The following is a 21,711-nucleotide window of genomic DNA, read 5'->3' on the forward strand; positions in this document are numbered from 1 at the left end:
TGAGCTCACTGGGCCGCCGGACTCCCAACATCCCTGCCGCTTGATCGCCCCTTGGAGAGAGAAAGAGAGAGAGAGTGCGAGAAAGAGCGAGAGAGACAGAGTCTCGCGAGGTTACACCTTTGTCTCGCACACACGCGCACGGGGTCCTGTTTCCCTCACCTCAGTGGACCTGCATTTCCAATTCTGTCACGTAAAGTGTGACATTTTTCAGACAGCTCTATAAATAAACGGTGTGTTAAGTATATGTTTAACATACACAAGTTCAAACTAGTGTATACATAAGTTAGCTAGACAGCAAAGTGCATATAATGTTGCTCAAAGTAGCTACATGACAAACTAAGCACGTACCATACGTCAACATTGAAGAGCTGACTGTGTATAAGTTATCATCTATACTGTACTATCGAAAAATGCTCAGACTAACCAAAAAAGTAGACAGAGTTGCTCAAACTAGCCAAACTGGACAATGTAGTTCAAACTAAGTGTAAATATAAACATGAACTGTACGTACATAGGTTCCATATAGCTGTGTCTAAATTAGCTAGCTATACAAAGTAGCTCGGACTATAACCAATTATGGACAATGTAGACTCATAGGTAACTACGGTATGTATAGCAAGCAAATTGTATGTCAAGTTGGTCAAACTAGCTAAATTTTGAACAGACGTATAAATCAACATTTAACAAATCTAGGTAAATATAATTAGCAAAATCTCTACAAGTGTAACGTTGCTCAAGCTAGTTCAACTTGGGATACGTGTGTAAACCAACATTAACTAGCCAACTGTGTAAAGTTGTATCAACTAACAAACTTAGTTTAAGCTACTTATATAGGAAACTGTTTTATTAATCGAAACAGGTGGTTCTAACGAACAAAAGTAGCTTCAAGTGGTTCACTTGAGCACTTGGGCACAAAACAGAAACTGATCGATTTGATACTTTAAGTTCCTAGATGATGCTTGGTCTAACATCAAAGATTTTAGTCAGCTTACCTATTTTGTTATCATTTTTAAAACCAAGTTTGTTAAATCTGTTGTATTGCATTTTACAACCCTGGAGCGAGTTTCCGGTCTCCATGATTTCCCAGCAGACATCTGTGACAAGCGCACAACAGTCGCCCCCTCCTGTCTGGCGGTATTTATAGCTTTTTTTTTTGGTGGACCATTGACATGCTGGTGTTTACTCTTGTTTGTTAGACTGTTTTCTGTTGACATGCAATGAAAATGATTTACATGCCAGGCCTCGTTCTGTTTTTATTCCATTTAAGAAACTATTCACACATTAATGAGCTTTTATGGGAAGTGTGTGTATGTTGTGAGTGTGTGTGTGTGCAGGTGTCAAAGGGATTAGGCATGGATCATATCTGCTATGTGACACATGAGCTTTATTAGCAAACTGTGTGTGTATGTTCAGTTAGTGCAGTCATGTGTGTGTGTGTGTGTGTGAGTGGCATGAGGCGGGGTAATGAGCACCTGTCAGTCCGCTTGTGAAGCTTTCATCTGGCATCAACTGGTATCAGTTGAGTTTAGAAGGTGATTTATGACATAACACACACATACACACTGTTGATTGCTATGCAAAGATTTATACCTGTTAAAAGCAAATATGGCAGGTCAAAGGTCAAATCAGGGCCAGTGCTTTTATTTTTCCAATTACATTTTTTCCATATGCAGTGATGAGGTTTTACTATTTGATATACCACTTTTAGTTCAATAAAGAGATGACTGAACAGAATGTCTCTGCACTGTACAGTAAGGGTGTCCCAAAGGCAGTGTCCCCCCAAAACTAATCTTTCCGAAGCATATACGTTCACTGTAGGAACTAACAATCAACTCTTTTATTCCAAACAGTTTTTTTATCTGTTTTGTTGAATTTTCTCAAGTTGTTGAGATTCAAGTATTATCACTCTTCACGTTTTAAAATCATTGGTACATTGTATTACAGCGACATCTAGTGGTCTATTGATGCTATGGCCTGTTTACTCGTTTGGCTTTCATTTGTAGCTTATTTTGATGGTCAATAAATGGTGGTGCGCCCTACACTCCGTGTAGTGGAGCAAAGTATTTTAACTGTGCATATATGTTTTATATGCATATATGTTTTACATTCATTCCAAATTGCGTCACTGCTGTTTATAAATGAGTATTTCATGTATCAAAGGTACTATCTTGCTCGTGTCATTCTGGTTCCGCCCCAGATGGGGTCAACTCTTCTTTTGCCACGTTTTTGTAACTTTCCAAACATCGGGAAGTTTCTCGCGTACTTGATTGGGCCAAATCTTTTTGACCACGCCTTAAGTTCCGCCCCAAAAAATATTTCTTATCACTGATTGGTTCCATGCTTGACCAATCACAGCTGATCTGCAAACGCGAACATGACTGCCTGGTATCCAAGCTAGGACATGATGGACAACTAGCAGCTCCATCCTCTCCACCACAGTGTCAATTAAAGACGTTGTTAGTTTGTTAGCAGCGTATTCTACTGGTGAATTGACGACGCAATGGCTCAGAAGAAAAGTCCCAAAACGCATTCCAAAAGAGGTTTGTGTCCTATCTCACTAACAAGGTAGCCTGTTCCCGGGAATGTGGTGCACAGCACCTCCATTAGCATTCTGTTGTTTGTCTTATCGGTTGTTTACGATGACCAAGAGGGACGTGTTATGATATCGAATACAAGTTATGTAATTCGGCGAACATTCGATCGGTATGATCAGTATGTAATTCAAACCACATCTCGCTAGTTTCTGTCGTACTGCTTTTACACTGAATGAACACATGTCAACATCAGCTGGTGGTAACAGCAGTCTTACAATTGTATTTGTGTTATTTATCATCAGCGAATTTAACAGTTATTCATACCTTCAGTGCATGTCAAACGTTTGTCTTTTTCGGTAAGGTGTAAGTTATTTTACTGTGGGAGAAAAATAAACACGATGGCTTTTCTGATGCAATTTGCTTTTGCGATCTCGTTCGTCAACAAAACACAGTGCCATTTCACAAATCATTAAATGCTTTATGATTGGGAATTTGTATGTGCTTATAGCGAGCACAGTTTTCCCGGGATGGGACATTTGGGGTGATGTGCTTTGTTGGGAACAACAGCAACTAGGAGTTCATTATATAGGCCATATATGATGCTGTCATCACATGCTATGCTGCTTCTTAGAGTGCATTTCTATTAAAGTACTTAAAATCAATTTAGTCACCGGAAGTAGTTTTTAGACTTCTTCGTTTGGGATACCTAAATTATTTTGTATTATAATTTTTATACAAACTGTGCCATAGGTGACGTCTGTGTGGATGTAGCTCAACTTCTAAGTGCTGCTGTCATGTCGGTTCTCTTGTTACAGCTAAAGAGTTGAGAGTGAATCAACAGCGCCTCTGCAGTTTGCAGCCAAGTATTGCACACGTCAATTGCTGCAAGATGCAATTAATCAATTCCAAAGACAACGTGGTCAGTGGCAATATTCCTCTAGAGGAAGCCAGGAATGTAATGTCGTAAGCGTTCACACAGTGAAGCGCTGTGCTGCTGATGTGTGCTTTCTGAGGACAACGCGCACACGTGTCAAGGTTGTTTGTGGCCTTAGTTTGTCCTCAGTGGTATCTCATACACACACAGCGCGTTTGTCAGCTCCAAGAATAGTGGGGATCAGGTTCTGGACCTCACAATTGGTCTGGTTGCGGTGCTGCTGCGAAGAAAAAGCAAGGAGGCGGGGCATGTCTCCCTGTCCTGGTCACTGGCCCGCTGTCGTCTCACTCGAGAGGTTCTCTAAAGTTTTGTGTTGTTTGGATCATCTTCAAGTATTGTGTTGAGATTTGTTAATGCTGCTATTTCTGGGCAAGCATTGGTTTTAATGGTAGTTGAGTGAGCAAGCATTGGTCTCACTGGTTTGGTCCATGCAGCGGTACCGCCACTATGGCACCTCCTCCTCTTCAGTGCCTGTGGAGGAGCTCCACACCACCGAGGAGGAGGTGAGCACTAAGGAACAGGCGGAGGAGCCGCTTGTAAAAGACGAGGCTCAGGATGGCATCCGGACAACAGGTAGGTCCAGCGTGAACTTTGACCCGGCCTTTGGTTGTGTTTGTTTTTCCTTTCTGGGTCATTTGGTTTGATTCTGATAGGAGGCGGGAATGTGGAGGAGGCCCCTTTCACGCAGGAGGCACCGTTGCTCTCTGGTAGGTGGCCCGGATTGGTTGGGTTTGGCCTGGTCTGATTTGCTTTGTCGTGTCCCGGTTTTGACCTTTAACCTTTCTGAGCCTGTGCATGTATGTGTTTCCTGACATGATTGTCATGTTTGAAGCTCTCAGCTGCTTCACGAGGAACAGCTGCTGTTGGCCCGCCCCGTCGGGCATGTGTTAAATCTGTTCCTGGGTCAGTTTGACCTCTGCTGTTATAAAAGGTGTGAGCCACTTGAACCTGCAGACAACTCGCTAGGGAGGGGCATACAGTAGATCCATTAATTGGATATAATTTAATATTTTTATTGTTAAACTAATTACATTTATCTTCACACAGCAGACTTTGATACTGAATCATCAGTGCCTCTGCTGGTTGCAGCCAAGTACTGCATTCCATTGCATCAAGATTCTATTAATTATTTAGCCTGCCCTTAGTGTCCGCTAATAACAGCCTGTGTATATTTAACAATAACTATTTGTGGTGTGTGGTGTCCTCAGACTCAAAGCCACCATCGTCGGAAAGCAAGAACGGGAAGAAGACGCAGAGCGCCGACGCGGGCGGAGGAACCAAGTATTCTGTCTTCACCTGGTTTGTGGTCCTGGCACTGTTGGGCGTTTGGAGCTCCGTGGCCGTCGTCTACTTCGATATTGTAGACTATGACAGCGTCATTGGTAAGATTGAATGATATATTACATGTAATTACGTCATTTCAATATGCTCTGTCATCATTGTGGAACAAAGCCACAAAGAGAATGCCACATGTTTTTTCATACAGGAACCTGTCACATTGCGGCTTTGAATGTCTCAGACACTTGCTTGAACCACAGATAATTTGCTGACTTTATCCTTTTTGTGGTTTATAATGAACTTCCTGTTTAAGAACGATGAAAGTGTTCAAATAATGAGTCACGTATAGAAGCCCCCCGGTGGCAGGTTTGTGTATTGCTCTCATGCGTGTTACTTGAGGCTATGATGAGCGACAACCATTGAAGGGATGTCAGTGTGACACCTCTGGACGTTTCCCGTCTGTCACCGTCTTTTCTGTGTTGTCTCCGCACGCAGCCAGAGCTGAGGAGTTTCGTTTGAACTTTTCGCAAGCTTTACAAGGTACAGTTTACAGAAACATGTCAAAGTAACTGCGGAGATGCTCTCTCATCCTGGTTACTTTATTTTGATATTTCTCTACTCCATGTTCCCACTCATACGCCCCACCTGTGCAGCTTGGCGGCCAGGGGGCGTCTCACCTCACCTGAATGTTAACATCATATTGATCATCCCCCCCCATGTACTTACTTCATTCCATACAATTCCTCTGATGTGTCAAGATACTGGAATATAGCAACAGACAAGAACCTGAGAGGAACTTTAGATGTCCACATATTTACAGGTATGTATTAGTACCTTGCGTGATTGTTTTCTCTACTCTTTCAGGGAAGCTGACGGCCTACGACACAGACGGAGATGGCGACTTTGACGTGGAAGATGCAAAAGTACTGCTGGGCAAGTACCCTGTATTTATTTTATCATATTCATTTGTTGTATCCATGAGATGGCTGAGGTGGTTTCCAGTAACTTAGTAGAATGCCACATGGTGGGTGGCGTCCATTCCAGCCATGGCGATGAGCCGAGTCGCGTTTTTCTGGGACAACATTGCAATTATGGTGGCAAACTGAAGTCTTTAAGTCCTGGTGTCATTCCAAAGAAAACACACAACAGTCCCAGGCGAGTTGCTCAATGTACATCAAGATGGAAAGGTCAGAGTTGAAACACCTAGCAGGACAGTCAGAGCCAAGATGGCCGCCTCTATTTGTGGCTGAGTAGACAGGAAGTCAAGGCTGTTGGCCGCTCTGTGAAGGACGACTTTAACTCGCTTTCTTTCTCTTTCCCATATCATCTTTTATTTGATGGCTTCCTTCCATTATTTCTTCCTTGAGTCACGTTCTTTTCTCTTTAAGTTGCATCCCTCCCTCGCCATCGCCACCCTTTTCTTGTCTTCCTCCCTCGCTCTCTCTCTCTCCATCTCTCCTTCTCTCTCGTCAGGCCTGACCAAAGATGGCGATGCTAGTGCGAGAGGCGAGTCGCTTGACGAGGTTGTGAATATTTTAGCGGAGGAGGGTTCTGATTGGATGTATGGCTTCTTCACCTTCCTGTATGACGTGGTGAGCTCACCTGGAGAGCGGGGTGAGGAGGATGATGGCAGGGATGAAGAGGAAGAGGAGGCTGGGATGCAGGAGAAGGGCGGGACTTCTTACCTGGAGGACGAGGAGATCAAAGGAGTCATACTGGACCTGCAGAACCAGTAGAATGGAGTCAGATTGGACGGACAGAAAAAGATATGAAGACAAATTGCGGCAGGGCTTTGAATTCCTCATTTATTAATCACAGATGGTATCCTGTATGTGAAGTTCATTTTAATATATGTGTGAATGAGGCTATTTATTGTGTAGAAATAATATTTCATCCTGCACACAACACGCACACACACACGACCAGTGAGACAGAAAGTCTGAGAAGCGGGCACAAACTTCTGTTTTTCAAAATAAAACACCCCCAAAAGGAATTTGATGGAGGGCTGGCGTGTCTTCTTTTGCACGTGTCACCAGGTCGGTTGTTGCGTTGATGTTTGGTTTCACCAGGTCATGTGACCTTAGCGCTGTTCACTTCCTGGTCCACAACAACGCTCTCTGCTGTCTGTCGCTTCAGATGAGAGGAAGTTAAAAGGTCCTGCTCGCAGGAGGGCGGCGCATAGGAGAGGTACTCGTGCGTGCGTTTGTGTGTGGACGGTCAGCATGGTGGCGTCATCCTGCCTGTCTTTATAGTGTAGTGAGGACAGGATGTTTACTACTGCTAATTGTGTGTTTGTGTGTTAATCCATGTTGGCTTTTATTGTGTGGTTAGTTTGAGACCATTTCAGTCACACAAGAACGGAACTTTGTTTGTAACCTAAACACTGACATTAGCATTGGCTAATACTCTTGTGGTGATTCTGAACATCTGAACACTTTCTGTGTGTGTGTGTGTGTGTGTGTGTGTGGGAAGCGCTCAGAGAGCTGGCCGAGGATCCGGATGAAATGGAAGTGAGCCAAGGTAGCGTTTGGATCTCCGTGTGATTTCTAGTAAGTTGATGTGATGTTGGCGACCGAGCAGCTGCTCAGCATTTTATTTTTCCCCATGTGGCGTCACAGAAGAGATTCCAGAGGAAACTATGTCTCAAAAGAACAGGACCCGAGGTACTAAAAGTCCGCTTGCACCCGAGTGAGAACGCACGGCTTTGTTGTCAGTCTGGTCGCGTCTTTGTGCACGATCATCATGCTAACGGTGTGTCGCCACTTCCTATTGGCCGCTACCTTAACCCCTCTCCAAATGGCGTGTGCTCCCTCGCTGATGAGTCGATGATGCCGACTGTATTCCACCTCCAGAACCTCCCGTCCGAGATGCCGCGTTGCGCGCTGCCCTGCAAGAAGAACTGATCAACGAGAAGCTGGAGGCCAAGAGGATTGCTCGCCTCGCCCTGGCTGAGATTAAAAGCCACCTCTCGGAGGAAGACCAAAAGAGGGAGACGGCCTGGGAGCTGAAGATGAAGACCCTGGAGGTCACCCAGGAGCAACTGAAGCTGGAGAGGGAGAGGATAGGCGTGGAAAAGGAGAGGATGCAGGTGGAGAAAAAGAGGATGGAGGTGGAGAGGGAGCGGATGGAATGGGAGAGGGCCGAGAGGGAGAAGGAAAGGATGGAGCGAGAGAGGGCTGAGAGGGAGAAAGAGAGGGCACAGAAGGAAAGGATGGAGTGGGAGAAGGCTGAAAAAGAGAGGAGGGAACAGGAGAAGGCGGAGAGGCAGAGGATGGACCAGGAGAAGGCAGAGAGGGAAAAGATGGAGAAAGAGAGGATTGAGCAGGAGAAAGCGGCTTTCCAGAAAGCCAAGGAAGAGCGGGAACACCTTGAGAAGATGGACAGGGAGCGCTTGGTGCGGGAACGGGAGAAGGCCGCCAAGGAAAAGGAAGAGAAGGAGCGCGTGGAGAACGAGAGACGGGCCCGAGAGAAGGCTGAAGAGGAGAGGAAGGAGCGACTCCAAAAAGAACAGCTGGCCAAAGAGCGGGAAAGACTTGAGAATGAAAAGCAGGAGCGAGAGCGCATCGCCAGGGAAAAGGAGAAAGCTGAGAGGGAAAGGCAAGAAAGAGAGAGAGCGGAGAAAGAACGTCTCACCAGGGAGAAAGCTCGACTGGCTCAGGAGAAGGCCGCCCGGGACAAGATGGAGGCGGAGCGGCTGCACGCTCCCAAGGCAGACCTGAGGAGGCAGGAGGAGAGGAAAGCAAACGGTAGCCAGGCGGTGGAGGAGAAACCCCAGCGAGCGAGCGGGGTGGCGGTCAGGAAGGACAAGGGTGGGGCCGGAGACAAGATGGCAGCCAGCGTGAGGAAGAAGTAGAGTTCTGTCTCCGGGACGCTTCCCTCATGTTTGGGCCTGGAGCTTGGACTGTTCCTTAGTTTTGTCTCCGGTGAGGTGATGAGACGCTTTCTCTGAGAAAGCATTGATTTGTGCTGTGTAAGCGTGTTACATGTGAATAAGTGCACTGTAAGCTCCTCCCACATCTCCTTAAATGGACACTCCCTCCAATGTGACTGTAAACAACTGTAAAATAAACCTTGGCCTTCCAATGGTGCTCTCTTCTTATTCTTTGCTATAAAATAACAATATATACCCAATATTTTTGATTGGCCCTGTTCTAAAAATGATGATTAATGCCATATATTACTAGATATATTAATTTGCTTTGTCATGAACACTGAAATAACAAAGGTGATGTTAGCTTAGCACGAACGCAGCGAGCCCGCAATTACTGTGAACCACCTCAAGTGGGCCTCTCATGCATATGACAATGAACAACACCCCAACACACTTTTGGCTGTTTTATATATAAATATACTATACTATATTTATATATATATACTATATATACTTGTTGTACTGTCACCCCTGAACAGGCCTGAAAAAGACAGCAAGCGAGGCGCTGTCACCTGAACACAAAGCAGGTGAGTGCACATTTGCCTGGTTGGGGCGGGGTTTTGGTCTCTCCGCCCTCTTCCAACCGGCACACTGAGATGACGGAGACGCCCTGTGTGTTTCCTTTTAAGTGTAACCAGATCTATCGTGCCACTTTACCACCGTCTTCCTGACTCATTCTCTCCGTTTGTCGTCTACTAGAAACTGTGGAAGAGCGGCCTGCACATCAGCAAACTTCACAGCCGCAGGGGGAGGAGTCAAGGGAGGCCGTCTCCTCGGAGACGCCCACGGAGGAGACACCTGCAATGGAGACCTCATCAGAGGAGATACCCGTAGAGGAGACCCCTACTGAGGAGATGCCAAGTGTGTAATAGAACCAAATAAGTGTATTTGTTTGTGTAAAAGCATAACGTGACCCACTTCCTGTGTCTGTTTGTGTGTGTGGCAGTCTCTGGATCTGAGGACGTGGACTCTGAAATCCAAGGTGTGCTGACATTGTGCCGAACCTTTTTTTTAATCCGCTCATCTTTCTACCTGCTTTGTGTGTGTGTGTGTGTGTGTGCACATCCAGCTGCCGTCCCCTTGCCTGCATTTGTAGAAGACATCTTTGTAGCGGGTGAGTCCAGCAATAGAACCCCCAGCATATCAAGTATGTTCCTGTTCAGTAAAATTGTCTTTGTGTAAACCAATGTGTGTGTTCCAGATGATCCTCGAGGAAGCACGGAGCATATTTACGGTGCGTCAAATGTTTTTGTCTGTCGTCCGCCTCCCGCATCGCTGTGCGTCTCTCACCGATCTTGTCGCCTTGATGTCTTTCAGCGGAGGACGTGGACGCCATCGACACAAGCGGAGGTGAGGAGCTACTGAGCTAACAGCCAATGGCGGCGATGAACTGTGGATGTTTTGTTCTTGCAGTCTTAGTGGAAGAGCCGTCGTCTAAGGAGAGCGTCGGTGAGTTTTGTCGGTCATGTGTTGTCTCCAAATCCACAGCAGCAAAGTTGACTGCTCGTTTGTGTCTCGCGCAGCGGAGTCCGCAAAAGCTGTGACAAGCTCCAAGTTCACACAGGAAGAAGGTACGGTAACTTCCTCTCTACACATTTAAACATCGATGAGGTCAACGTGTTTGTTTTCCTGCGTCAGAACCGCCGGTGGAAGTGGAGAAACAGTCTGAGCCGGCAGAAGCTCCGAGCGAGACCACCAGGGAGACCACCAGGGAGACCACCAGGGAGACCACCAGGGAGACCACCAGGGAGACCACCAGGGAGACCACCAGGGAGACAGCAGGGAGCGCCACTGATGGTGAGCTCATGTCCCAGCTGTCTTCAGGCAAGAGGCCGAGTACACCCTGGACTGTTGGCCAGCCAATCACGGGGAACCTTTAGACAAACAACCATTCACACTCACATTCATACCTATGGACAATTTGGAGTCTCCAATTAACCTAGCATGTTGCTGTGATATTTGAACCGTGATATTACGAGAAACAAGTGCCTTCATTTCTAAGTGATACTACGTTGAAAATGTGTACTCACGTACACACAAGACTGAATAACCTTACCGACACTAAACTGTACTCGCTTACACAAACTAAGAAGGAGCCAAATCTGCGCTAATATTTGTTGTATCATCTTCCGCCTTAGAAGTGGCCGCCGAGGAGAAGCCCAAAGAAAAAGGTAAACTGATTAAACCCCCCCTCCAAGCTGGTGCAAATACTATTTACACGTTTGTCACGCAGCCAAGAAGAAGAAAGCAAAGCTGCTGAACAAGTTGGACAAAACCATCAAAGCAGAAGTGGACGCTGCTGAGAAGCTACGCAAAAAGGTATGTGGGAAGAAGAAAGGGATATCAGCGTTTGATGCACTTCCTCTCGACTCCCACGTGCCTCTTTGTGTGTGTTTGTCAGGGTAAAGTGGAGGCCGCACTCAAAGCCTTTGAGACGTTGGCGCAACAGCACCCGCAGAGCCCCCGCGCTCGCTACGGCAAAGCGCAGGTACTCCTGTCAAGTTCCGCCTCGCCATTGGACTCTTGATATACTAAAGTTCAGCGTGCGTGTGTGTGTGTGTGTGTGTGTGTGTGTGTGTGTGCAGGCAGAGGACGACCTGGCCGAGAAGATGCGCAGCAACGACATGTTGCAGAAGGCCATCAACAGCTACAGAGAGGCCGCCGAGCTCCCAGACGCCACCCCTGACCTTGTAAGAGCGTCGCTTAAGAGACGAGCCGAGCGCCAACAGTTCCTGGGTAACACCCCCGGCCGGCCGCCATCTTGTCCTCGGCTTCACAAGCCGATCTCAAGCTTGTGTCCTTCGGCAGGCCGCATGCGTGGCGCCGTGGCGACCCTGGAGAGGCTGGTCCAGATCTTTCCGGAGGACATCCAAGTGATGAACGACCTGGGTGTGGCCCACCTTTTGCTGGGAGACAACAAAGGTGCTAAGAAGGTCTACGAGGAGGTGAGAGACTCTGGTTTTTCTTTTCTTCTTCTTCTCCGGCCTTACTAGCACCTCTTTTAGGTACTGGCAGCTTCCCCTGGCAACGGTTTTGCCAAAGTTCACTACGGATTCATCCTGAAGTCAGAGAACAAGATCGCGGAGAGCATCCCCTACCTGAAGGTGTGTACACAACCACTTGTTTGAGTTGACTTGGATGATCCCTGTGACCCTCTGTGGGGCCACCAGGAGGGGCTGGAGTCCGGTGAGCCCGGCACTGATGACGGACGCTTCTATTTCCACCTGGGAGACGCTCTGCAGCGAGTCGGAGACAAGAGCGTGAGTCTGTCGTGACATGGAAATATCTCATCACCCCCTGACCCGTCCTCTGTCCCGCAGGCGTACCAGTGGTACCAGTTGGGTCACGAGCGTGGCCACTTTGCTTCCGTGTGGCAGAGGTCGCTCTACAACGTGGATGGGCTGAAGGCGCAGCCTTGGTGGACACCAAGCGAGACCGGCTACACCGATCTGGTCAAGGTACGGATGCACGAGGACGCTGTTCCAGTGCGTGAGTAAACTGGTGTCATACCGCATGCGTCCAGTCGCTGGAGAGGAACTGGAGGACCATCCGAGACGAGGCTCTGGCCATGATGGACCGCAAAACAGGAATGTTTGTTCCCGAGGAGGAGAACCTGCGAGAGAAAGGAGAGTGGGGACAGTACACCCTCTGGCAGCAAGGTCCATTTTCACGCTTGAGTTACGTCCTTGTCGTGTCGAGTCAGCTGACCCACTCATTTCTCTTTAGGAAGGAAAGCTGGGGATTCCTGCCAGGCCGTCCCCAAGACTTGCTCGCTGCTGGACAGATTCCCCGAAGCCACTGGCTGCAAGAGAGGACAGGTCAGAAGAACGAAGAGCAGTTTTATGCAGACTTGCAGTAATCCTACAGAAGGTCAGCCATGTTTAATTAATTTGATGGTTTGTGTGTAGATTAAGTTCTCGGTGATGCAGCCGGGCACGCACGTGTGGCCGCACACAGGACCCACCAACTGCCGCCTGAGGATGCACCTGGGCCTTGTCATTCCCAAACACGGCTGCAGGATCCGCTGCACCGACCAAACGAGGTGCACATCCTCAACCTTCACCATCCTCTCCGGGAAGCTCATCCACTGACCTCTCATTCATCTTCACAGGGGGTGGGAGGAAGGGAAAGTTCTCATCTTCGACGACTCCTTCGAGCACGAGGTGTGGCAGGACGCGGACACGTACCGCCTCATCTTCATCGTGGACGTGTGGCACCCGCAGCTGACGGCACACCAGCGGCAGACCCTCAGCGCCATCTAGACCAGGAGATCTGATTCGCTTTCTCGGTTCTTCTGGGTGATACTACTGACTTGACCACCAGTCTCCCCACGTGACACGTACTTCCTGTTTGACCCCTTTGACAAAAGAAAGTTGTGTTAAATGTTCACATGAGCGTCGAAACCACTTTTTCACCTTCTGTTCCTCTACGCGCCCATTTCCCTCATCACTTTTGTACGATGATTACACACAACAGATGTTATTAGAGATTATATTTTTTATTAAAAACAACACAAAAACCTCACAAAAGTGCTTTTCTTCTTCTATTTTTTCTCATATTGTCTAAATTGGGCTGTTATGCTCTAGTGTGGGGCTGTTCGAGTCCTAAAAACACCACAGCATAGAGGATTTGTGCAGTTGGTGGTTAAAAATAGCATAGTTGGATCTTTTGACTAGAATTGGAGTAGGTCCCCAAAAACAGCAGAGGACCCCTATCATGTAGATGAGCTTTTACTAGTGTTTTTGCAGTAGGTCAAATCTTGAGTTTACTGTATAGGCCAGGGGTGTGAAGAGTGCAGGACTTGTTTTATTCTCCCTCTGCGTATTCTAAAAATAAAATTTATTATTAGATATTCCACTGTTTGCTCATACCCCCCCCCCTTCTCTCCTCCAAATGAAAGACACAGGTGGAGGTGTAAATGTTTACTTTACATTCTGCAGTAAATACATTAGAGATGTGTGTAGCCCTGATGTGGAGTCGCACTGCAAAGAAAATGAGAACAAACAGCATTTAAATGCACCTTTTCTTGCAGTGCGCTAATACATGAACTATACAATCTTTTTTTTTAAGTAGCTTAAATTCAATAAAAACAATCTTTCTCTTTTGTGATGTTTTGGCATTTTCAGCACAATACATATTCATGAAATGTGGCACTCTGGTAGAACTTTCCTAATTGTCATGCAAGTGGCAGCAGCACTGTGGCTTTGATGGTGTTGGATCCAAGAAAAAAGTAACAGTATTCTACCAAAGTGACATTTCCGGCATTCTAAAAGCCGTTTGATACTTAAAAGTGTGTACTTTCATATCTTGGCAGTAAAGAAGCAACAATCGGGTAGACAGATTTCATCAACAAGAAATATGTTTGATTGCATGGCGCTTCACATTAACACTGCAATCTTTTTTCTGTCCTCTAGGTGGCAGCATAAATCTTCAACCTGGCATTAATCCCAATAATGGGCAGACTGGACAAACACTGATCCAAAAACACTTCCATGAGGGAAACGCTGCAAGTTGAAGAACCAAAACGGAAGTTAGCCAGGCCTACCGGATGGTAGCCAAGTCTGATGTGATTGTTGCATTTGTTTTACGGTGTTTTTGGTTTTGGATGCTTGTTTGCAAAACCAGGCATTCTAACATTCTAACAACAATACCAGTCTTGTCATGTAGTTTCTGATTCCTCCAAACATGATTAACGTCTAATAATGATTCTTGTTGATGCAACGATTCACGCTGCGTGGCAACTCACAATGTGGTGACCCTTTTAGCAAAACAAAAAAACATTCCGGTCCTTCTCGCAGACACAATTTAAAAGTCATGATAATCATAAAGTAGCGTTTACATTCCTCCTCGGAAGCTAACTCGGTGTGTGTGTGTGTGTGTGTGTGTGTGTGTGTGTGTGTGTGTGTGTGTGTGTGTGTGTGTGGACGCACAAATAAACAATCAAGAGTGCTAACTGCTGTCGTGCAGTGGGCTCAGAGACAGGAAGTCCAAAAGTTCAGGTGTACGGGATGACACAGCAATTGTGCATGTGTGTGTGTGTGTGTGTGTGTTCAGTCCAGGGCCAGAAGTGGAGTGCTGGTCTCTCGGTCCGTCTGTCGCAGAGTTGCGGGATTGATCACCGACTGAGACCTGAAACCAAAACCAAGCTGAGCTCCTGTTCCCCTCTTAAATAAGGCACATTAGGCTCACCTCTTCATGGCCTCCTTGTCCCCGCCTCCTCCACAGTTCTCCCTGACGTGCAGTGCGTCGTATGTCAGCGTGTACTCGGTCTCATCCATGTAGTCCGGTCCCAGCAGCGTCCGGGCCCAGATGCCCATGTCGTAGGGCGGCAGCGTCCCACCGAACTCGGACGGCAAGCACTCAGGCTGGATGAGCTGGTGGAGGGAGTTGAGGTTGTTGCCGTGGAGAAAGATCTAGAGGAGGACAGAGGAGAGTGCAAGAGATGATGAGGTGATGAAAAACAGGAAGAGGAGGAGCCAATCCTCACCCGCTTCCTGGTCTTGTCTTTGAGGAAGGGCTTGATGATGGTGTACATGGCGTGGATGTACCACGGCTGGTTGACAAAATGGATTCCTCCGAAGCGTGCAGGAAAGCTGTCCTGAGGAGCAAATCGAGAGTTCTTGTCAAGTGGACTAGACTGGACTGGACTGGACTGGACTGGACCTGACCTATACCTGCAAGCCCTCGATGGCTAGTTTGAGGATGTTGGGCGTAAGCTTGGAGGCTTGCTTAAAGGAGAAATTGCTCCAGTCAATGATGAGGATGAAGCCGTTGATCTGAAGCTCTGGCTTCTCAATCAGGACCTCCAAGGAGAGAAGGATGGCTCGCAGGATGTCCGTGAAAGAGTTCCTGGAAGGCGATAGAGCCATGTACGAAACATGACAAACATTAAACACTTTTTCTTGGGAGGTCACGCTTCTGTTTTTGAGATGTTTTTATGGACCAGCAGAACCTCAGGCATCGTTGCTCACCTGCTCTGGTCCCAGTTGGAAGCAAACAGGATGAGAATCTTTCGGCCATGTTGGTCCGGAGTCTCCAGCACGCCCGGGAATCCGTCCATCAACGCTCGCTTGATGCCCGGGTCGTCCACCTGACAGACACACACATCCTGTTCATCGCTTATCTTCCACAGGCAGGTCTTGTCCTTAAAGTGGCAATCAACACATAGCTCCGCCTCCATCAGGTACGCCTCTGCAGTAATCACGCCTCAAAAGAAGGCTGCTAAAAGGTGTTTTTGGATCAATGACCATGTGACAACACAGGAGATCTTCCTGAAGAAAACAGACCCAACGTTGGTGCCCTGACCTTGAAACTCTGGAACATGTCGAGGTTCTGCTGTCGGAACTGGAAATACTGTGCCAGCAGCCGGAACGTCTCCACCTGGTCAAACTTCCTGGCTCTCAGAAAGCGCAGGATGAAGTCGTCGTCCGTTCGCAGGAAGCCGATGTCAGGCCGAGTCACGATCATGTCCCGTACCTGGGTTCAGAAGACACAGTTAGCACTGCACTAATGCTAACAGTCTTTTGGCGCATCTCGTACCTGCTGGATGTCCTGGTGCAGCGTGTCCGGGTTCTCGTTCAGTTCCAAGCGAGCCTTCTCTGTGGTCTCAGAGCTGAGGCCTGCATGGAGCTGAGACATCTTGTGTTTGTCTTGTTCACGTCCACAGAAGATGTCCTCCTGGTCACAGTCCACCGAGGCAAGTTGTGTTGCTCCTCGCCAACTTGGCAATCTTCATTTCACGCCTCGTTCAATCAACAAAGTCTTATTGGTGCACGTCTACGGCTGCGGTGTGGTCAACCTCTCATCACAAGGCTCGCTGCCCCCGTGGTACGTTGTGGTGGGGTCTGGCAGCGGACATTTTAATACATTAGCTTGATGAGGAGATGTGAACTTTGACTGGCGCGTTTGAGTCAGGCCAAAGGTCAGTGAAGGCAACGTGGTCGGATGTGGGGACTGTTGGGATAGATAATATATAGATAATACATATAAGTAATTACACTTTGCAATAAAACAGACTCAGACTGTCTTTTCATGTACAGATATTACTGGAATATAATACAGATCATATTTAACCTTCTATATATCATACAGGCGTAGGGTGGAGGTGTAGATGACCCTGCACACACTCATGCACACACAACCTCAAAGCTCCCCATCCTAGGAATGACCCAGAGATTATGTGAGTGCCCTCTTTCAAATCATTTTTGCGTGAAATAAATAAATAATAATTTATTAATTTAATTTTTGGGTGTTAAATGTACAAGCGTATAGGACCTGCTAGGTGTGTTGTTCGAGTCCAGCTCGTTCCTGCCTCTCCGGCCCTCCTGTGCTGGTCCTGATGCTGAGGACGGTGTCGGCCATCGGGATCACACGTAAAAGAATATCAAAAAGCTGGACACAAATTTAAAAGATGGGGAATGAAAATGATTAAATGTCTTCTTTGCACGATCCCGGCGACATTTGAACGTGGACGAAGACGCACAATGACCAAGATGTGTCGAGAAGACGTCAGGATGCTCCGTTACTGTCCTCTTTTCGTAATACATAGTGGCACTTCCTGTCGAGACACCCACAATAATGTCTCCCGCCAACAAAAAAACAAAAAACAAAGATGCTATTTATTTTGCACGAAATCCGCTATAATAGTTACCAAGTGTTCAAAATCACATAATTTAATAATACGTGATATTTTGTGTCCAAAGTTAAACTTTTGGTCCTCTGAACTTTAGAGTAGCTTTTATTTTGAAACTACCATATGTTGCTTCCTGGTTCTTTACATTGACTGTGCGCCACAAGACGTTATTACGTATATTAGGTAGCTGTGTGTATGTGTGTATAGAATTATATCACAAAAATTCTCTCTATATATATGTGTGTATGGTGAAGCAAAGTTTACGTCATTGTGACGTATTTTATTTATTTTTTGTGTGATTGTGAATGATTTTGTCTTTAAATAAGGATCATTATTTAAATCCACCTAAAACACATGACAAAAACATGTGAACAAATTTATTTGTGAACATTTTAACAAAAAAATAATAAAGGATGATTAGGATGATGACACATGATTCCACTCAGCGGACGATAATGCACTTCCTGTTGACTCTGGGTTCTGGCCTGACCGGAAGCACCTTCAGCTCCTCTCTCCGTTTACGACAAATTTCGTCTTTGTAACCTCATCTTAATCTTCTTTTAATCGTTGCTGGAACTACCACAATATTATCTTTGCGTGTCACGTCGTGATAAAATTGGTTGTCGTTTTGTTTCGTACATTCAATCGACCTGCTAAGCTTCGTCGTGAGCCACCTTTCACTCGAGGAATCAAACTTGAAAATCATGGATCAAAGTGGAGTGACAGCTCACACACAAAAGGTAATTGTGCGTTACTTGTACATCCACGTATGTATTGTCGTAGAATGTTTGTACAAGGTCGTTTGTCAGTAAAAGGTAACATCGTTGACTTGCTAGTTGTTGTAGCCAATATGGCCTCCTCAATGACGTCAACAGAGAACGTCACGCGCTGTTGGCTTCGTTTCAAAACTTGAAAACAGTCAGGTGACGTCATAGTATTAGTTCTAAGTAGGTTTATAAAGTTTATTGATATCTTAAATATATGATTCGCAGCAAATTTCAATAAATGTCACTGGGAGGCGGGGCCTATGAATACATGGCCATATACAGGAAATCTCGTTTGCTGTCAGTGAACATGACAAGTGCTTTAAATAGTTCATGAGCATGTTTCATAGCGATGGCTAAAGTCAGTGTGTCATTAAAGCACACGCCCTGAATATTGTAAAGCTTATAATAGTTATACTGTTTTTATGCAAATCCGATCCTGAAAATGACGACAATGCACCTCTGGGCCTGTACACATGGTAAGAGAGTGGAAAGCAATTGAAAGTAATGGTAGTCAAGGTGTCATGTACCCTCAGAGCCCATGGGGTCCGGCGGTGCCAGCAGCCCCCTCCTGCTCACTAGCTGATGTAATGAGCGAGCAACTGGCCCGGCAGCTGGATGAGGAGAACCAGACGTTCCCAAGCCTCATTGAGTAAGCGTTGACCCGCTAAGCGTGTAATGTTTAAACATTATAAATGTCAGGTGTTGTTTCCATCAGCTTATTGCTCCCCTGGTGGAAAACACTTGGATAGTGGTTAATCATGTGTGTTCATGTTCAGTCCAGCAGATTTATTGTTGTCCGATGATGCTCCGGACACGGAGAGTGACCTGATGCTCGCTCAGATGCTGCAGATGCAGTTTGATCGTGAGTTTGACGATCAGCTGCGTCGCGAGGAGAGGAAGTTCAATGGAGAAAGCAAAGGTAGAATAAAGTTGTCATCAAACAAACCCCTGTCATACTCAACTCTGTGGCATGTCCAGTGTCCATCTCCTTCGAGAACTACCGCATGGTGCACCCGTACGAGGACAGCGATAGCTCAGAGGACGAGGTGGACTGGCAGGACACCAGACACGACCCCTACAGGGCAGGTAACGCAACTGGAGCAACTGGAGCCGCCATAATACTGCAGTTCATTGTACTGTGTGTGTTTGTGTGATGATTCAGAGAAGCCTCAGACCACGCCCAGGAAAGGGTTCACTGGGAAAGGCAAGAACATCACAACCAAACATGACGAAGTGATGTGCGGCCGCAAGAATACTGCCCGCATGGACAATGTATGTAATGCTCATTCTACTCAATAATTAATCTTAGTATGTTTCCTTTGATCTGGTTCTCATAATGTAGTTTTAGGATGTTTATAAAAATGTTTCAGGTCATTTGAATACAAAAACAGGTTCACAAAGCTTTACATACTGCCTCCTGCTGGACAGTCATTGTCCCTGTTAAATTTATGTCAATGCTGCAGTTTGACTCCGCCCTGTCCTCATGCAGTTTGCCCCCGAGGTGCACGTGGGTGACGGTCTGGGCATGGACCTCAAGCTGTCCAATCAGGTGTTTAACTCGCTCAAGCAGCACTGTTACAACGAGCAGAAGCGCAGCGCCAGAGTGCACGAGAAGAAGGAACACTCCACTGCCGTGAGTACTCGTGCCACCTCCCTAAATGCTTGTGAGCCCCACCCGGCTCAAAGACAAACACCTCCTCCTTCCTGACAGGAGCAAGCGGTGGACCCCCGCACTCGTCTGCTCATGTACAAGATGGTGAATGCCGGCGTGCTGGAGAACATCAACGGCTGCATCAGCACCGGAAAAGAGTCAGTGGTCTTCCATGCAAATGGAGGAAGGTGAGCCAAGTTAGCATTCATGATGGAAATGCCTTCTCTGTCCACGTGTCTTATGTGTGCATTTGTGTGCATCAGCCTGGATGAGCAGCCTGTCCCAGACGAGGTGGTCCTAAAGGTGTTTAAGACCACCCTGAACGAGTTCAAGAACCGCGACCGCTACATCAAAGATGACTACCGCTTCATTGATCGCTTCACCAAGCTGAACCCTCGAAAGATCATCAGGCTGTGGGCCGAGAAGGAGATGCACAACTTGACCAGGTGACCTTTTTAGTGGCGAAGCTAATATGCACACGTTTGATGTGTGCTCAAATGTGTGTGCTTGTGTTTAGGATGAAGAAGGCGGGGATTCCTTGTCCAGACGTGGTCCTGTTGAAGAAACACATCCTGGTCATGTCGTTCATTGGCAAAGATCATGTCCCTGCTCCTAAACTGAAGGAAGTCATGTTAAGTTCTGACGACATGAAGGACGCTTTCTACCAGGTCTTAAATGTAAGTACACTGTCAACACACACACACACACAAACTACATATATGCCGCAATTAGTGTGTGTGTGCATTAGGTGATGCAACAGCTGTATCAGGAATGTAATCTGGTTCATGCTGACCTCAGTGAATACAACATGCTGTGGCACCAAGGAAAGGTAAGTAACACTTGCTATACCCCTTTCTTTGGGGTGCATCATGTCACCACTACCTGTGTGTGTTGCAGGTGTGGCTGATCGACGTCAGTCAGTCTGTTGAGCCGATGCATCCTCATGGCCTGGAGTTCCTCTTGAGAGACTGCAGGAATGTTTCCACGGTAACACCCAGACACTGCAAAATAGTTTTTTTGTTAGCAGACTAAAGAGATGCCCACAACGATGTGCATGTGTGCGCAGTTCTTCCAGAAGAGAGGAGTGAGTGAGGCGATGAATGCCTTTGAGCTTTTCAACACTGTGACCGGACTGAACATTCCGATTACAGAGGATGAGGCGGAGTTTGTTGCTGAGGTAACACACACGCACACAGTATCGTCTTGCTCCAAACATCGAAATCGTTCACGGTCTTATAAGTTTGGGTCTGACTTGTTTCAGATTGTGGCATTGGAAAAGAGGAATGAGGACCACGTCCAGCGGCGTGGAAAGAAGATGTTCCCGGTGGCCTCAGAAGACCCCCCTTTAGAAGTAGACGCTGATGACTAACGCTTACACAGGCTTGCTCTCTCTTCACCATGTTGAAGAAGCCATTAAGATGGCACCGCCCACCAACTGCTTCCTTTGCTCAAGCAGGAACACAGCGCCTCCTGCTGGCCGCACTGTGTTGACGTCCTGCTTTTGAGGAAGCTTCTTAATCTTTGATTGGTTCCACTGTGAGGTCATCAGAATACACAACACAGTTTAACACTTGTTGGAAGATTGGGGTGGTTTGCTCACATTTGGGCCAGTGGATCATAATTATAACTTACAATGTGGAGCAGGCGAGAGTAGATTGTGTGATTGTTGATCATCAGCAGCTTTGTTTTCAAGAAGGAAAATGATTCAGTGTTAGCAATCGCTTGGGGAGAGAATGTATGCAAAGTGCACCTTCAAGCCTCTTGAAATAAAAATTCTAAACCCTAACATCAGTACGTGAACAGCACACAACTGTGTAGTGCACTTTCACACAATCATGCATTCTTGGTCTCCAGTTGCTCTTCACTGTTACTTAACTTCCTGTCTTGTTCTTCAAAATAAAAATGATTGCGCCAATGATGGATGTTGTGACGTAGTCGTAACATTTCTTGTGGTCATTTTGGTTTCCTTTGCGAAATATAACGG

General features: G+C 46.7%; 3 protein-coding genes across 6 annotated transcripts; 2 read left to right on the forward strand and 1 right to left on the reverse strand.

The window, feature by feature from the left end:
• The first annotated feature begins 3,299 nt into the window (after positions 1–3,299).
• On the forward strand, positions 3,300–13,206 carry LOC131108947 (aspartyl/asparaginyl beta-hydroxylase-like). 4 transcript variants are annotated; one of them, XM_058060410.1, is made up of 26 exons: positions 3,388–4,041; positions 4,122–4,175; positions 4,677–4,850; positions 5,242–5,286; positions 5,611–5,679; positions 9,157–9,204; positions 9,377–9,538; positions 9,624–9,659; positions 9,747–9,791; positions 9,879–9,911; positions 9,995–10,027; positions 10,091–10,126; positions 10,201–10,248; positions 10,316–10,474; positions 10,816–10,848; positions 10,911–10,996; positions 11,079–11,165; positions 11,263–11,413; positions 11,486–11,622; positions 11,683–11,781; positions 11,848–11,937; positions 11,998–12,135; positions 12,201–12,336; positions 12,404–12,495; positions 12,586–12,719; positions 12,789–13,206. In XM_058060410.1, the coding sequence occupies exons 1-26, from the start codon at positions 3,897–3,899 to the stop codon at positions 12,937–12,939; spliced, it is 2,421 nt and encodes an 806-aa protein (XP_057916393.1). In that variant the 5' UTR covers positions 3,388–3,896; the 3' UTR covers positions 12,940–13,206. The 4 variants fall into 4 exon arrangements, with proteins under 4 accessions (XP_057916396.1, XP_057916394.1, XP_057916395.1 ...); XM_058060411.1 differs by lacking the exons at positions 9,157–9,204; positions 9,377–9,538; positions 9,624–9,659; ... (16 more) ...; positions 12,586–12,719; positions 12,789–13,206 and adding exons at positions 6,883–6,933; positions 7,219–7,266; positions 7,365–7,409; positions 7,599–9,114 and having other exon boundaries at positions 3,305–4,041; XM_058060412.1 differs by lacking the exons at positions 5,242–5,286; positions 9,157–9,204; positions 9,377–9,538; ... (17 more) ...; positions 12,586–12,719; positions 12,789–13,206 and adding exons at positions 6,883–6,933; positions 7,219–7,266; positions 7,365–7,409; positions 7,599–9,112 and having other exon boundaries at positions 3,318–4,041.
• Positions 13,207–13,467: 261 nt separating this feature from the next.
• LOC131108798 (clavesin-1-like) lies at positions 13,468–17,236 on the reverse strand. The gene is made up of 9 exons (XM_058060122.1): positions 17,160–17,236; positions 16,952–17,068; positions 16,217–16,630; positions 15,983–16,153; positions 15,649–15,767; positions 15,352–15,526; positions 15,165–15,275; positions 14,867–15,090; positions 13,468–14,806 (listed from the first exon to the last, which is right to left on the reverse strand). Exons 3-9 carry the CDS (start codon positions 16,313–16,315, stop codon positions 14,728–14,730), a joined length of 978 nt encoding a protein of 325 aa, XP_057916105.1. The 5' UTR covers positions 16,316–16,630; positions 16,952–17,068; positions 17,160–17,236; the 3' UTR covers positions 13,468–14,727.
• Positions 17,237–17,762: 526 nt separating this feature from the next.
• LOC131109047 (serine/threonine-protein kinase RIO3-like) lies at positions 17,763–21,655 on the forward strand. Its single transcript, XM_058060587.1, has 13 exons — positions 17,763–18,049; positions 18,610–18,725; positions 18,853–18,995; positions 19,055–19,162; positions 19,239–19,348; positions 19,566–19,709; positions 19,788–19,915; positions 19,991–20,173; positions 20,245–20,404; positions 20,476–20,556; positions 20,625–20,714; positions 20,794–20,904; positions 20,989–21,655. The coding sequence occupies exons 1-13, from the start codon at positions 18,014–18,016 to the stop codon at positions 21,094–21,096; spliced, it is 1,518 nt and encodes a 505-aa protein (XP_057916570.1). The 5' UTR covers positions 17,763–18,013; the 3' UTR covers positions 21,097–21,655.
• The last annotated feature ends 56 nt before the right edge of the window (positions 21,656–21,711 follow it).

The sequence above is a fragment of the Doryrhamphus excisus genome, chromosome 21, assembly GCF_030265055.1.
Source record: "Doryrhamphus excisus isolate RoL2022-K1 chromosome 21, RoL_Dexc_1.0, whole genome shotgun sequence".
NCBI classification, from domain to species: domain Eukaryota; kingdom Metazoa; phylum Chordata; class Actinopteri; order Syngnathiformes; family Syngnathidae; genus Doryrhamphus; species Doryrhamphus excisus.